The 15,241-nt window shown below is 32.8% G+C and overlaps 1 protein-coding gene across 1 annotated transcript; it reads left to right on the top strand.

Moving 5' to 3' along the window:
- The first annotated feature begins 6,760 nt into the window (after positions 1-6,760).
- On the top strand, positions 6,761-11,082 carry LOC142643246 (transcription factor bHLH143-like). The gene is made up of 4 exons (XM_075817786.1): positions 6,761-6,902; positions 7,968-8,625; positions 8,762-8,925; positions 9,014-11,082. The coding sequence occupies exon 4, from the start codon at positions 9,031-9,033 to the stop codon at positions 10,102-10,104; it is 1,074 nt and encodes a 357-aa protein (XP_075673901.1). The 5' UTR covers positions 6,761-6,902; positions 7,968-8,625; positions 8,762-8,925; positions 9,014-9,030; the 3' UTR covers positions 10,105-11,082.
- Positions 11,083-15,241: the final 4,159 nt, after the last annotated feature.

Genomic DNA, 15,241 nt, shown 5'->3' with positions numbered 1-15,241 from the left:
ACACAAAATAATAAATTAAACTACTTATGAGACTCATTCTTATGTGAGAGGGATATATACAACCCTTGTCAGTGATAAAGCCAAAAATTTATCATTGGAGGAACAAATATAAAATATTTTGTCTACATTGTGGTAAGAAAACATTGGTATTCTATTATCTATCCATATAAATTTGTAAATTTTTGTCAAACATAGCAAACATCATTGTGCTAACAACATGTTTATATATCATTATGGGCTGAGTTCAAGTTACATTTAATGTAACTCTAAATAATGTTACAACATCTAATAATTTGTTATTGAATTCATATTTTAAAATTTTCACTGTTGGATTATGTGTTTTATATGATCTTAACATATATGCCAATCGGGTGTTATTTAACATTTGATTAATAAATTTATTTTTTAAGCATAATTTTCAAATTTAAACAATTGATTGATGACATAGTTATTGATTTGTGATCATCTTAAAATTTTACAAGCATGAAATTTATATAAACATAATGTAATTTAATGATAAATTTGTCAAAATTTGCAACCAAGAACTTGAGTTCAAAATGGGGGGGGGGGGGGGGGGGTGAAGAATAGAGAAAAGACATGGAACACAACAGTGGGTGCTGGGCGGATTGGAGGCATATATTTTTGCCCATAATAGACCCAAATTTACCAGAAGCAAACATTGAGAGGGAAAATTTTATTTGGCAGTTCAAATCAACCACTTTTCATTCTACTAAAAAAATAGAGAAATATTGTAACTTAACTTTTGCCTTTAATGAGTGAAGCACCATCATGAGAGTGTTTTTAGTTTTGACACGTTAGTTTTATAAAGAAGGAAGAGCATTTTGTTTTTGATGAAGCGATCTGTTTTATGCTTATATGCAACTTCCCATATAAACACACACAAACACAAAATTTATCAAAATCTTGGGGGCCATGCCCCTCTCCCCTCCCCCCTAGCCTCCATGTGGCTCCGCACTCACTGTCCTACAAAAGAATTAACTGATTAACTAGAGCAAAAGTTTACCAATGTTCCGAAAAGTTGAATATATACAATCTAACATTAAATCTATCCCCCATAATAGGTCTGGGGAAAGAGAGGTCAGACTTATCCTAGCAAATATGATAAATTATGATACAAATCCATGGGTAGAATTTATTTTTGAAAATCGACCTGCAAGGAGACGATGCATTTTCTCTTTTTTGGCAGATCCACTTACCTATCAGTTATTCAATGACTTAGTAAGACATTTTAATCTAGCCTCTAGATCGCCCCCTCTGAGATCTGACCACAAAACCGCAACTCGATCATTTGATCCTATACTCAATGAGCTACATTTGATTACTCAACATAGTGGTTGGCTCTGATACAAAATGATACAAATCCATAAATAGAATTCACCATTGAAAACCAGCTTGTAAAATAATGCGTCACCTATATGTATTAAGGGTGCCTAAGAACTTATATACACATTATTAAGCTTATACTTAAGCCATGTAGGACACTAGGATCATAACACAATATGTATTGATGGTTGTAAGTTTCATACTAGATATCAGCTGAAACTCCATATATACTTTGCAAACCAATGTGTCACCAAATTTGCTTATTCATAAGGGAAAGGAAAAAAAAAAGGTTTTCACAGAAGCTACAATAGTTGAAATTGTCCAAGACAGTGTTCACAAACTCAAACTCACATTAACTCAATAATTATTAACCTAGTTATCAAACCAAAAATTGGTAGAAGCTCTAATCCTATTAGCCCATCAAGAACCTTTGAGGAAGAGGGGCCAACTTTAGAATCAAATATGAGGTAGGTGTTTGTTTTAGAGGACCTTTGCCCAAAGCTCATGTTTGTTGTTGTGGGTACACCAAACCAACTTGGCCATAGAAGCAAGGTTTCTAAGCTTTAAGTGTTTTCAAGGAAGGTAGATAACCAAAGTTTTAGGAAAATTAGATCATTAACCTGGACAGCCCAAGATTTATCCAATTGCTTTTGAATTAAATTAGTAGTAATTCATAAATTTAACCAAGTGAACGTGTTCCAAATAGGGATGGAAATTTTGCCCTCCGTTCGCTTGACTCACTCCTTTCCACTTCAACACATGTGGGTTTTCCCCGTCCTATAAAGGTGGTGGGGCGGAGATGAATTTAGACTTTTAAGACCTAACTCTTGCTCCATCTTCACCCCGCCTTGCATTGATAAGGGTTAAATTGTAAATTTTTCATATCCTAAAACCCTACTGCCTCTTTTTTTTTCTTTAGCAATATTGGAAATAAGGTACCAATTTTAACATTTTCTTTTATCTTTATTATAAACAAATTTATATACTATTGAATCATTGATTTTGTATTATGAAAATTTTGTTTTTGTTGTGATATTGTATTGTTAAACACTTTAATAATATTATTCAACTTTTGCTAAAAATTAGTTTGATTGGAAGGGATAAATTTATTTGTAATTTCAAGTATATTTTTATTAATAAAACAAATTTTATTAAAAACAATTGTAATAGTAATGAGAAAATTAACAAGAAGTAGAGTTTTACAGGGTGTGGTGAGGCCTCGCGGGACCCCAAAGAGTGGAGATGGAGCAAGAAAATTTTCCCCATCATGAATGGCAGGGCAAGCGAAGATGAGGTAAAACAAAACTATGTGGGACGGGGGTGAATAACTCATCCTTCAGACCCACTCGCCCCATTGCCATCCTTAGTCCCAAAAAAATTAAATCAATAAGGCCACAATGAACCATATAGTATTGATAAGCTAGGAATCTTCTTTTAGATTAAGACCATTCCCCCTAAACTTTTCACAGTTTAAAATATCCTTAAAGTCACCCAAGACAACTCAGGGTAGATTATGACACTCAGAAACAACCTTCAAATTATTGCACAACCTACACTTTTTTCTTTTTACCGAAAGTGGATTAGCATAGAAATAATACATTTATAATTAAGAGAAATAAACCTTACATCTGCTTAGATTTCTAGCTCAAAGGACTTGAATAATTGAACACCCACAAACTCTGGCGGAGCCAGGGTGGGTGAGAGGGTGCAATTGCCACCCCCTGACTTCTCTTTAAAAAAGTCTTTCTATTATGTTTACTTACTAGCATGAACAAAAACTTAAATGCTTTGCCCCTCCTCACATGAAAAAAAAAACAAAAACAAAAACAAAAACAAAAACAAAAAGTCAATTCCCATTTACCATTTTAAACCAACCAACCAACTATTGATTGCGTATAAAAAACCAAAAATTATCACAATATTTTCATAATAATTGATACTTCAGTAAAATAAAATAAAATAATGAAATATTAGAATAGAATACCTAGAATTTTGTGAAAATATTATAACATTTTGTTGTATTCTTAAATATTTTCTCTAAAGAGTAACAAACCTGTCTACTATGAAATAATAAGGAAAATACTCCTTGACACACCAATCTCTCATTTTATATTTATTTATATTTTTTTAAAGTTAACTCTATCTCAATTTTCACTTTTACCACTATTCAGTATTCACCACACTTTTTTGAGTTCTTCCTTTCTACTATTCCAGAATTTTCCTTTCTCTCACAACAATTCATCCCACATTTTATTGAACATAATTAAAAAAATATATTAATATCCTTGTAATGGATTATATCCATGAAGCCTCCACTATTAATTTTTTTTTTTCATCCATCGCTTGACTTTATCACAATTTTAAAGTGTAGGTTTTATTGTAAACCACTTTTTTCTTTTGTTTTTTTCCATTTAAAACCTTAGAAAAATAGAGAAAGAAATATTGAAATCTACGTTCTTTTTTTTTTTTTTTAAAGCAATCAAGATAGCAAGACTATATAACTTTGCACATTTTTAGATTGACTTATTTTCTCAATTTATTTTGAGCAACAAATTATTAGATGTCTAAAAAATTTATGCATTGAGATAATTTCTTACTTTGATTGTTAGTAACTAAGAATTAGTTATTTGTGTTTCTTTATTTGGATGATATGAAATATATACTTGCAGTTGACTAGACAAAATATGACGATTAGAATTGTTTATTTATTTTATTATTAATATGGGTTAATATTTTAATTAAAAACATGTTAATATTTATTTGGTTTTTTTTATTTTTTTTTTAAGTTGTTGATAATCTTGCTCCTTTTAGACTAAAATTCTAGCTCCCTCATTGAGTATGCCAGAGCAACCAGAGGCCGCTACAAAACCCAATTGTCTTAGTGTAATGCTAGCCATCAAAAGTTAGGAGATCCGCAAATGAATGGCACTCAGCCTTGTTCAAAAAAGAATGACGATTTTCGCAGCATGAGCTTGAATGAACTCCATAATTGTTCTACGAAAGTTGGGGTTAAGCAAACCCCTACAATTCCAACATAATATCTTTGTAGGGACAGAATCAACAAGAGTTTGGGTGGGCATGCTGCAACCAATCCCCATTGTCTCCACTGGAGTAGGAATATCAGTGAGGAATGACCCCCACAGGTTTAGGAGAAGAGCCACCGATTCGTTTGTTAGGCTCTGAATGTCTCAAAGGTGAGAGAAAATGGTTGCCAATGAAACAAGGTTCGTCTCTAAGGAGTTGTTGAAAACCCTCAAGAGACTCAAATTTAACCATGAAGAAATTTAAGTCTAAGTAAATTCAAGTCAAGTGTTAGTAGGACACCAGATAGTAAGAAACTAAGAATGAAAAAATAATAATAATAATAATAATTTAAAGAGGAAATTAAAAGAGAGAACTCCTTCCTCACTGTCACGATCATCATCTGAAATATCATCCTCTGCCAACATAACATCAGATAAAAAAAGCCTGTTCAAAATTACTAGGAATACTCAATACTATCAAAAGTTTCTCTTTAAATTATAGCTATTGGAACTCTAAGAAATGGTTCTACACAGCCCACAATAGGGACAAGAATATGGCTCTGGCCATCTTTCTTTATGAATTGGGTACTTCTCTGCAGCTTATTAGTTGTTCCCCAACAGACAACGTAGCTATTCCAATGAGTTCCATTTTTTAAGTGGTGGTAAGATCTGCTAATTAAGGTTATTAGTTACTTATTAAGTTGTTGAGTTCACTCACTTCAATTTCTTAGATTCTAAAAATTTGCAAACATATTGGATTTCTGTTGGAGATGATAAATGTTTAGGCCTATGCAAATAGATGTTAGACAATAATACTTTTTTTTGTAACTCTTGAAAATCTTATAATTTTTTTAGATTTTTGCTTTTGATGGTAATAGATTGTTTGAAGGAGGTTTCAAGTGTTGAATTATTCTTATAGAACAATTATTTATATTAATTTGTCATTGAATTTCCTTTGCAAAATAGTCTCTCTTTTTTTCTTAGTGGAAGGGAAGTCAAGGGCTTATGTGTTTATAAAATGAAATTTTATAAGTGTGCAGTCGTTGTCATATGTCTCACTCATAGTGTTAGGTCGGAAACGTGGCAATAATTTTTTTCGTTCTCTTTCCCTTTCTCTCTGCTCCATTCTCAAGCCTTCCCAACATATTGTTCATGAACATGTTGCTCAAACTTTTTCTTTATTGAATAAAAAAGGGTTAAGAGGGAAACCAGTCATGGCAAACCTACGTGAACATGACTATATAATATAATCTGTATCCATTGAACAACAAATGCTTAAAAGGCTTCAATAGAGTCATAAGAAGGAGATTTAAGTGGGTGATGGGGTGCCCTTTTTGGTGGATTGAGTCACTAAACCTTCAGCCCAATTATGAGTAACAAGAATCTTGAAAGATATCAAGTTATCAACGTACGTCATATAAATAAAAAATTGCACCATACTTTCTATTTACTTATTTATTAAATTTTTTATATGAAATAAAATATATAAAAGTAAAGAAATTGTTACAAGAAATCTGCACTAAAACTTAATAACGCTTCCGCTTGGGATAACATCCTTACCGAACCCAAACCCACATTGCGTGTCAACTCGTGATAAGATTTTTTTTTTAATACTTTCATATGAGTTCATTATAGGTATTTAAATGTGTTATTTCTACTTATACACTAATTGCGGGTTGATACATAAGCATGGTATAGATTTAGGTGTGAAAAAAGTGCATTCTCAATATTAAGTTATTTTAAAACCAATTAATGGTTTATCACTTTTACATCTAGGTTAATTTGTAACTTTTTTTTATAGAAAAATGTGGTTTTAAAAATGAATAAGTCTTGTGCTACATAAAATGGAGTCCAAATCTTCTGTCTCACTTTTTCTGCTCCACTCTATACTCCACCAATAAAAACTTGTCACGTGTTTACCTAATTAATTAAATACTATCATTATTGACTTATTAATGCTACCGTTATTAATTAATAGTAGTATTTAATTAATTAGGTAAACACGTGGTAAGTTTTTATTGGTGGAGTATAAAATGGAGCAGGAAAAGTGGGACAGAAGATTTGGACTCTATAAAATAGTGATGGGTCTATGTAGAAACATCTCTCCACCAACCACAACTAGTTAATATGGCAAGTTGTGACATTTGTTATGTCACTTTATGCGGCAGAAAACTTGCTCTTTAAAAATTTACTATTGGTAAAAACGCCCACCGTCATCAACGGTAAAACAAAGTAAAGTAACCAAGGTTAAGACCTTAACCCTTTATTTTCATAAAGGTCATTTACTGTTCAAGAACAGTAAATGCATAGTAAATAAAAGGGCAGAATTGTCATTTGGATATCCCTATATAGTCCTAGCGTTCCCAAACAAAACTCACCTCTTTATAGGCTCTTTCAAAGCATTTGCACTATCTCTCTCTCACTCCTTTCTCTTCACTTCTCTCTCCTCCTATTCTGATTGAAAATTTTGATAACTTTTTCCATTTCAGATCAGATTCCAAAACAAGATCTCTCAAAGTTTTCTCCAATTCCACTGTAAGTTATTGAATTTATTTATTTATTTTCCTTTTTTTAAATTTGTGATTTTTTTTTTAATTTTTATAGTTTGGTAGGTATGTATGCCCTGTTTGGCTTCTGAGAAAAAAAGAAAAAGAAAGAAAGATTAAGAAGTTGAATCTCGAAAATCTGATCTATTTGATTGTGCCTGATTCAACTGCAGGGGTTTTTCTTTTTTCTTTTACTGTTTTTTAATCAATAATTGAACTTGATATTGAAGAGCTTGGGACAATTTTCTTACAAGCTCTGAGTTTTTGTTGTGAATAGTAAGATATTCTTACAAGTTGTGAGGTTTTTCAATATTTTTTTTCTTTATCTGGTTGTAAAAAAATTGAGTTAGTGTTAAATTTCTTAGCAGTTAAGTTTCTAACTTTCATACTTAACTTCAATCATTAGGATTTCATATGATCCTTTTCAATCTGATATATGCATATGTGTGTTGTGTGTGGGGTTTTGGTTTTGGTTTTTCTGCTTGATACATGATAATTCAACTAAGCTGAGTTAAATTCAAGTCATGGTTGAGTGGGGATCCAGGATTTCTTGGTAATCTAATTATGATAATTATGTTAGTTTATTAATACCCACACCCATTTCATAATTGGATCCAATTAGGTGAAGATTGCAACCTGAAAATGAAAAATCTCTGAAATTTGTTTATTTCTGTGCCAAAAATCTATTCTTTTGAACTGGATTACCAAATACTTTCTGCACTGAAAGCTAGTAAAAATTGTTTCCAGATCTTGTCCTTGAAAAATGTTTATGGGATCAGTGTTAAAAGAACTACCCATATGTTTTTTTTGTTCTTAGTTCATATTATGGAAGTACTCTGTTCCAGAGAGACAAGATGGGTTTGTATGGCTTAGTTTAAAGTTATTTTTTCTAAACCTCCTAACATTATCTTAGCAACTAGATGAGGCATTTGTTTTGTGTCGAGATTCTTCATATATAACTTTGGTAATGCTTTCTCTTTATCATTTTGATAATTTTACGCATCCTTTGATCTTATAGATTTATTCTTTTGCTACATATAATTTTTTTTTCCAGGAATATCAGTTTCAAAACATAGCACCAGATTTAGCAATCGTGGATAATTCGGTATTTCAAGGAGGAGAACAGTATGCCTTGGTTGAGTTTATCGGTTGATGTGTTCCGCAAAGTCGTGCGCCTAAACTTATATTGCAGGGTTATTCTGTAAATTGTTACTTAAACGAGTCCTAATTTTTCTTTCTCTTGGCCTATTATTGTTAACTCAAATTTCCATGGGATCCAATCGATTTTTCATCGTTTCTTGTGACATGCATAGGATTAGTTGAAAAGATAGAAACAAAACCTAGCTAGAACCCAAAGCTCTTCTTGTTGTTCTTTCATCTTGTTTTTTTGTGACAAGCTCTTCTTAGTACTCAAGTACTCAAACAGAACCCCGTTTGTGTTTAATCTCAAATTATTTGTCAATCTAGTCTGGTATTTTTGCTTAATATCTACCTTTCCCCAGTTCTTGCTCTCTGTTCTTCGGTATTTGTTTCGCGTCTCTATAGTCATCAGATAAATCAAGTTTTTTAGTCAAGGGTTGAAAGAAGTTATGGTGTGCCAAGCAGCGAGCCAAACTAGATTTCGGGCATTAAAACATGAGAGTGGAATTGCAGGAAAACCTACAATTATAGTAAGAGTGATTGCATGCTTTCAACCATTACAGGATTGCCAGGTGAGTACAATAAACCTGTACATTTCTGCTCTCATTCCATTCTTCTTCCCCTGGATAACTGTTTCCATAATCAATTAATTAGCTTTTCATATCAAGAAGTTATTAATAATGGTGTGTTCTTATTGCTCTTTTCCAGGCTGAGTACTTCCGTCACTTGCTCAAACCTGTAACGTAGATTGTTTCCAAATTTTCGTTATCAAATTCAGCTGGAATTCGTAGATTTTCTTTTTCTATTCTGTGTTCCTAAAAGAAGCAGCAAGCGTTTTAATATTCCAGATTAAAGAACCAATCCTTCTCCTGGTAGGTTTTAACTATCTAGCTGACACTAAAATTGTAATGATCTTGTTTCATTTTTGAATGACTTGTCTTTTTTCCTGCTCATTTTTAGGTGATTATTTTACCTGGATGGTTAAGGCCAGTGAGCCTCGGCTTTATCCACAGCATTTTGCTTGGCAAGCATCTGAACTGAATTTCATGAGCACAACACTACAGCCAAGGCAACAGGAAAGTTTGCCAGCATCTATAAATCCTGGCATATATGTGTCCTCTGCCCATGTGGCATTGCCTGGGGTTGTGGTTCCTGGTATACCAGACTTGAAGACAGGACAAACAAATGAAGCTCATGGATTGCTTCAAAGTTTTCCACTTCACTTGCAGAGCTTGCTTCCCAGTCCTAACCCATATCATAAAGAAAAACAATCTGTGTTATCTTATGGGCTTGATGGGAAGGCTGTGCCAAATGCAAACTCTGGGTCTTCTCCAACGAGATTCCTTATTTTTGATCAGTGTGGAAATCAGACAAGACTAATTTATAATTCGGGTTTACCCCCTGTTCAGAATCCAACTACTGCCACTACACCAATTTGTTGTTATAATGTGGATGAGAAAGAGCAAGTGGATGGAAGGGGTCGAATTGATCCAAGCAGGTACTTTTTGCATGAAGAGTCTGGTGAGAATAAGATAACTCATGATGAAAGTGAGTTCCATGAAGACACGGAGGAAATAAATGCCTTGCTTTATTCTGATGACGATTATGATGACGAGGATGATAGTGAAGATGATGAAGTAGCAAGTACAGGCCATTCTCCGAGTTATGAGAAACAAGAATATGATGAATTCATAACAGAGGAAGATGCTGGGTTGGAAGCCCCAAAGAAAAGGCAGAAATTGCTCAATGGTGGATACAAACAGTCATCTCTTGTTGACACTGCTAGCTCAGTAAATCTGGACAGATCTCTTGAGTATGATAGTGAGATGGAATCAGGCTATGCCATTGGCCAGAACCAAGGTGAAGAAGCCGGATCTATTTTGGGTAAGATGTGTTTTAAAAGGGATAGGGTCCGTCAGACATTGAGAATTCTTGAGAGCATAATTCCTGGTGCAGAGGGAAAGGACCCATTGCTGGTTATTGATGAAGCTATAGATTACCTGAAGATTTTGAAGCTCAAAGCCAAATCTCTAGGGGTGAGCCATCAATAGGTTGCACCATCTCGTAACATGATCGATAAAGAGTTGAAAGAAGGGTGAAAAAGGTGGTTACCTTTGGTTTCTTGGCTTGAATAATTGATGAGTTTGAAATAAGTATAGTGGGCTTTGGTATTGTGGGGTCCTTTTTCATCTTTTCCAGAATAGCTGTTGTATATAATGGGCCAATAAAGGATTCTTGTAATGGTATGGGAATGCACTCTGGTTTGCTGGGGGATGAAGAAAAACGAGGCTTTTCTTTGGTTGACCAGAAATAATTATCTTTTAGCTTTTGGGGCATTAAAGATTAAAGAAAGTCGCAAAGATTTGAACGCATGGGGGATGTAGTGGTGGGCTGTGCTGTAAATGAGGATCCTTTTTTCCTAATTGTTGAGAACCTCCCATGGATTAAGCGCATGCGCGTTTGGTAATTAAAGGGGCCCACTTTGAATCCGTCTTTTCTTCTTGATTTTATGCTTTTGTCCTCTCCCTTTACCTCTCACGCATGATGTTGGTATAAAAATTCCAAAAGCATGAAGAAAGTTGCTGTGTGTGGATAAGTGCTTGGAGAGTGTTCCATCATGCATATTTGGGGCCCTTCCTCAATCAAATCATGTACTAAAAGGTTACCTTGTTTTACATGAGGGGAGGTGAAAGTCATTGTGGTGTACATCAAAGTTGTAGCTTGAGTCCATTACACGAGTTTTGTCTTTGTGAGGAGTGAGGACTTCTTTGAGTGGATTTGGATTGTTTTCTGTTGATGCTATTATGAGTTTGTCAGTTGTGTGTTTGAGTGTGAAAATAATTGCGGTGTGGATGTTGCAGCGATGGTGGTGGGAAGTGGGGATGGAGTTATCTTGGTATGGATGGGAAGCAGACTTTATTTTGTTACATGTTTTGTTGCGCTTCTTATCCTATGTACGTGCCATCGTATGTAACTTCTGTAAACTTCAAAAAAAAAAAAAAAAAAACTTATGGTGTGATATTTATGTACATCTTGAATGGAAGAGTCACTTAGGTCTTCTGAAATTAGAGAAATTTAGGGCCCGCAACCTTGCTGTAAGTAATGGAGAAAAAATGGTAAATCTATATAAAAGGAAAAAAATAATCGGTCACAATTTGGTATATAGGATAGTTGTAAGAAAAAGTGTGGTGAAGGTTGTGGTCTTGGAATAACTATGAAATTATTTGAGTTCTTCTAGGACAAGAGGTACACATTTTGTCGCAATTAGCATGGTGCAATATTTACTCATGGGTCGGTGGGTCGGCCACTTAAAGCACTAATTACTAATTGACACCTAAAAAACTTGTCTAAATGTGGGTCCTTAAAATTTTTTAGTATGTACAGAACATTGCGGGCGATTATGTCATCTTGTGACATTGCTCATAGAGGTAATTGCAATCTCGTTACATTGCTCATAGAGGCAACTGCAACGATCTCATGGGGCATATGATGCAAGCAAAATTCCTTGTTGCTAGAGGCTTCCGTTTTCTCTTGGCAATGACGGTTCTAGAAATATTTTAAGGTAGTCATTAAGAAACTGAAATTATAGTGATGCGTAAGGAAATCTCATAAATGAATTCAAAAATAAAATGTTAGTATGGACCTATTTAAAAAAAGAAAGAGGAAATGTCAGTATGAAGTCTAGACATGCATTTAAAAAAGATAAAAGAATAGTGAAAGAATGGTAAATAAATCTAATCAAGAAAGCACAAACTATTTTGTTTACTTCTTTACTTGCTTGTTTCTCATGTTCTTTCATTGTTTCACTTTCTTTTGTGTTGGAGAAGGTTTTTTCTTTTTGACACAATAGGATAATAATTCTATGCAGTAAAAGCTATAGATGAACTCCACATAAATTTTGTTCTAGCAAAATTGAAATTGGCACTAACTCGGAAGTTTTCCTAAGTGTGTTTTAAAGCTAAAATTGAATTTTTCTTGTTGTAAGTATTGATAGTTGCTTTTGCAAATTTGTTTCTGTCTATGTGTGATTTTCTTTTCTTTTTTCTGGTTAAAAGGATGAAGCACAAGAATTAGATAATAGAGTTAAACCGAACTCTGTGGGTGGTAGAAGCAAGAGAATTGTCAAAGCTTAAGATAGTAGATACATCATTAGGAGGAGAAACATGAGACAAAAAGGAGGTGGATCAATGGCAGCCAACTTTATCAAGATGGTCCGCAGCTTTATTTGCCTCCCTATAGTAGTGATGGATCTTGACTTCTTGGAAAGCTTGAAGTGAATTCCTGCATTCATTCAGAGTAGAATTAAAGGGCATGTTAGAAACTGAGTTATTTGATAGAAGATTGACCGCTTCTGAGGCATCACACTCAATAATAAGATTTGTAATTCCTGCAGCTTTAGCCAAATTAATTCCGTCCAAGAGAGCCCAGTGATTTTCTATTACTTTCATAAATAGTGGGTTGATTTGGACATGTTTAGGAAAATAATGAAAAAGATTAAAAAAAAAAAAAAAAAAAAGAAGAAAGAAAAAAGAAAGGAAAGATGAAATGTTAGTATGAAGTGTAGACATGGATAACAAAATAAAGAAGAGAAAAAAAAAAAAAAAAAAAATATATATATATATATATATATATATATATATATATATATATATATATATATATATGAATCTAAGCAAATAAGCATAAATGCCTTGTTTAATTTTTTGCTTCTAATGTTCTTTCTTTGTTTCACGCTCAGAGAATGTTTTTCTTTTTTGTCACAATTGCATAATAATTTTATATATAGTAGAAGTCATAGATGAGCTCCATATAAACTTTGCTTTATTAATATTGAAATTGAACTTGGAAACTTCCCTAGGTGTGTTTTGAAGCCAAAATTGAATTTTTCTTATCGAAAGTATTGATGATTCCTTTTACAAATTGTGTATATATATATACTTTTTATTTTTTATTTTTTATTTTTTTTTTGCTTTTCATATACAATGGGTTGGTTTGGACATGTTTAGGGAAAGGAGGGGAAAATTTTGGATTAAAAAAAGCTTTAAAAAAAAAAGGGAAGAGATGATGTTGCATTGTTACCAATCCAACGATCATACACGCCTTTTGTTTGATCCTTTTTTTCAGTGGAAGCGATGAAAAGTGGTCTGGCTTAGATGTTCAGGTTTGATCTTTCTCCATTTCTTTATGTTCTTCTTGTGTTCTGAACATTGTTTATTTATTTTTATCTTCCATGTGCAACATCTGTTTTACTTAGCTAATTTTGTTGGTCCCTAATACGTATTGGGTAATGATGTTGGACCTGTTTAGTTTTATCATGCTTATATCTGAAATACTCTTTTTATACATGCTTACATAGTTACATATATACTTATACAATAGGTCCTTGTTTTATAGCTGTTTGATGAAACTACCATATCAACGATTCAATTACAGTAATGTTGATTTCAAAACTAAAGATAGTAGATACATCATTGTTTGAAAAAGAAAAAGAAATAACGAAAAAGAAAAAGAAAAAGAAAAAGAAAGGAAAGATGAAATGTTAGTATGAAGTATAACAAAAATAAAGAAAAAGAGAAAAAAAAAATATATATATAAATCTAAGCAAGCAAGCATAACTACTTTGTCTAATTTCTTGCTTCTAATATTCTTTCTTTGTTTCACTTTCATTTGTATTATAGAATGTTTTTCTTTTCTAGCATAATTGCATAATAATGCTATATATAGAAGTCATAGATGAGCTCCATATGAATTTTGTTTTATCAATATTAAAATTAAACTTGGAGGCTTCCCTGGGTCTGTTTCGAAGCCAAAATTGGATTCTTCTTTTCGTAAGTATTGATGATCGCTTTTGCAAATTTGTTTATCTATATATATATATATATATATATATATATATATATTGCTTGTCATTTACAATGAGTTGGTTTGGACATGGTTAGGGAAAGGAGGGGAAAATTTTGGATTAAAAAAAGAGAGAATAGACGTTGTTGCATTGTTACCAATCCAACGATCATACCCGCCTTTTGTTTGATCCTTTTTTTTTCAGTGGAAACGATGAAAAGTGATCTGGTTTTGGTGTTCAGGTTCGATCATTCTCCATTTCTTTATGTTCTTCTTGTGTTCTCCATATTGTTTATTTATTTTATCTTCCATGTGTAACATCTGTTTTACTAAGCTAATTTTGTTGGTCCCTAATATGTATTGGGTAATGATGTTGGACTTGTTTAGTTTCATCATGCTTATATCTGAAATACTCTTTCTATACATGCTTACATAGTTACATACTTATACAATAGGTCCTTGTTTTATAGCTGTTTGGTGAAAGTACCATATCAGCGATTCAATTGCAGTAATTTTGATTTCAAAACTATTATGCCCCATTTTTCATTCATCATAGTAAAGACTTCTAGGTCCAGGAATCAGCATTAAAAAAAAAAAAAAAGTATAGGACTACCAATCACCTCATTTAAATTTGCAAAAAGTGAGAGTTTTGTACACTAATAAGACCTAAAATGTTCTTGGTAACCATTTCTAAAACCTGCAGTGCACTTTCAGCTCATCGTTAATGTTTGGGATTCCAAACCGTCAAATTGGGCAGCTAAATGACACATGAGGTGCTAATGCTTGAAATAAAATTTTCAATCAAAATATGGGCACAGAAGTGAAGTTTTATGCAAAGCATATTGGTAAGTTAGGTGAATTATGGGTTTGACAATTGCAATAATGGGCAGGAATATTGGGCCAGTGCCAAGTGGAGAGTATTGTGTAGCCTTTTAGAAGCATGGCCAATATCTTATTATAGGAAGGCCTAGAGTTCTTCATGGGCTAGTGTTTATCGAAGTTTATTTGGGGCTCTTTTTTTTTTTTTTTTAGAGAACGAAGTTGCTTACTTGCTTATCAAGAACCAATTGAAATCCTATAAAAAAAAAAAATTAAAAAAAAAAAACCAATAGAAAAATAATTAGTATTAAACATCAGAATTATCCTTTTAAGAGAAAAAATATATGAACACAACACAACATAACTTTTATGTCACAATTTTGATGTGAATGATAGTGAATATATGACTCTTTACTAGATTTGACTATATTTTTAAACTATCCATCCTTAAAAAAAATGATATAAATAAATAAATTTGGAAAAGGGTGCAGTATGATTACCCACTATTTCTTCTTCTTTCTCTCTTGG

This window comes from Castanea sativa, chromosome 7, assembly GCF_040712315.1.
Source record: "Castanea sativa cultivar Marrone di Chiusa Pesio chromosome 7, ASM4071231v1".
NCBI lineage: Eukaryota > Viridiplantae > Streptophyta > Magnoliopsida > Fagales > Fagaceae > Castanea > Castanea sativa.
Note: the sequence above shows the minus strand (reverse complement) of the source record. Positions and strands in the feature narration are given on the sequence as shown.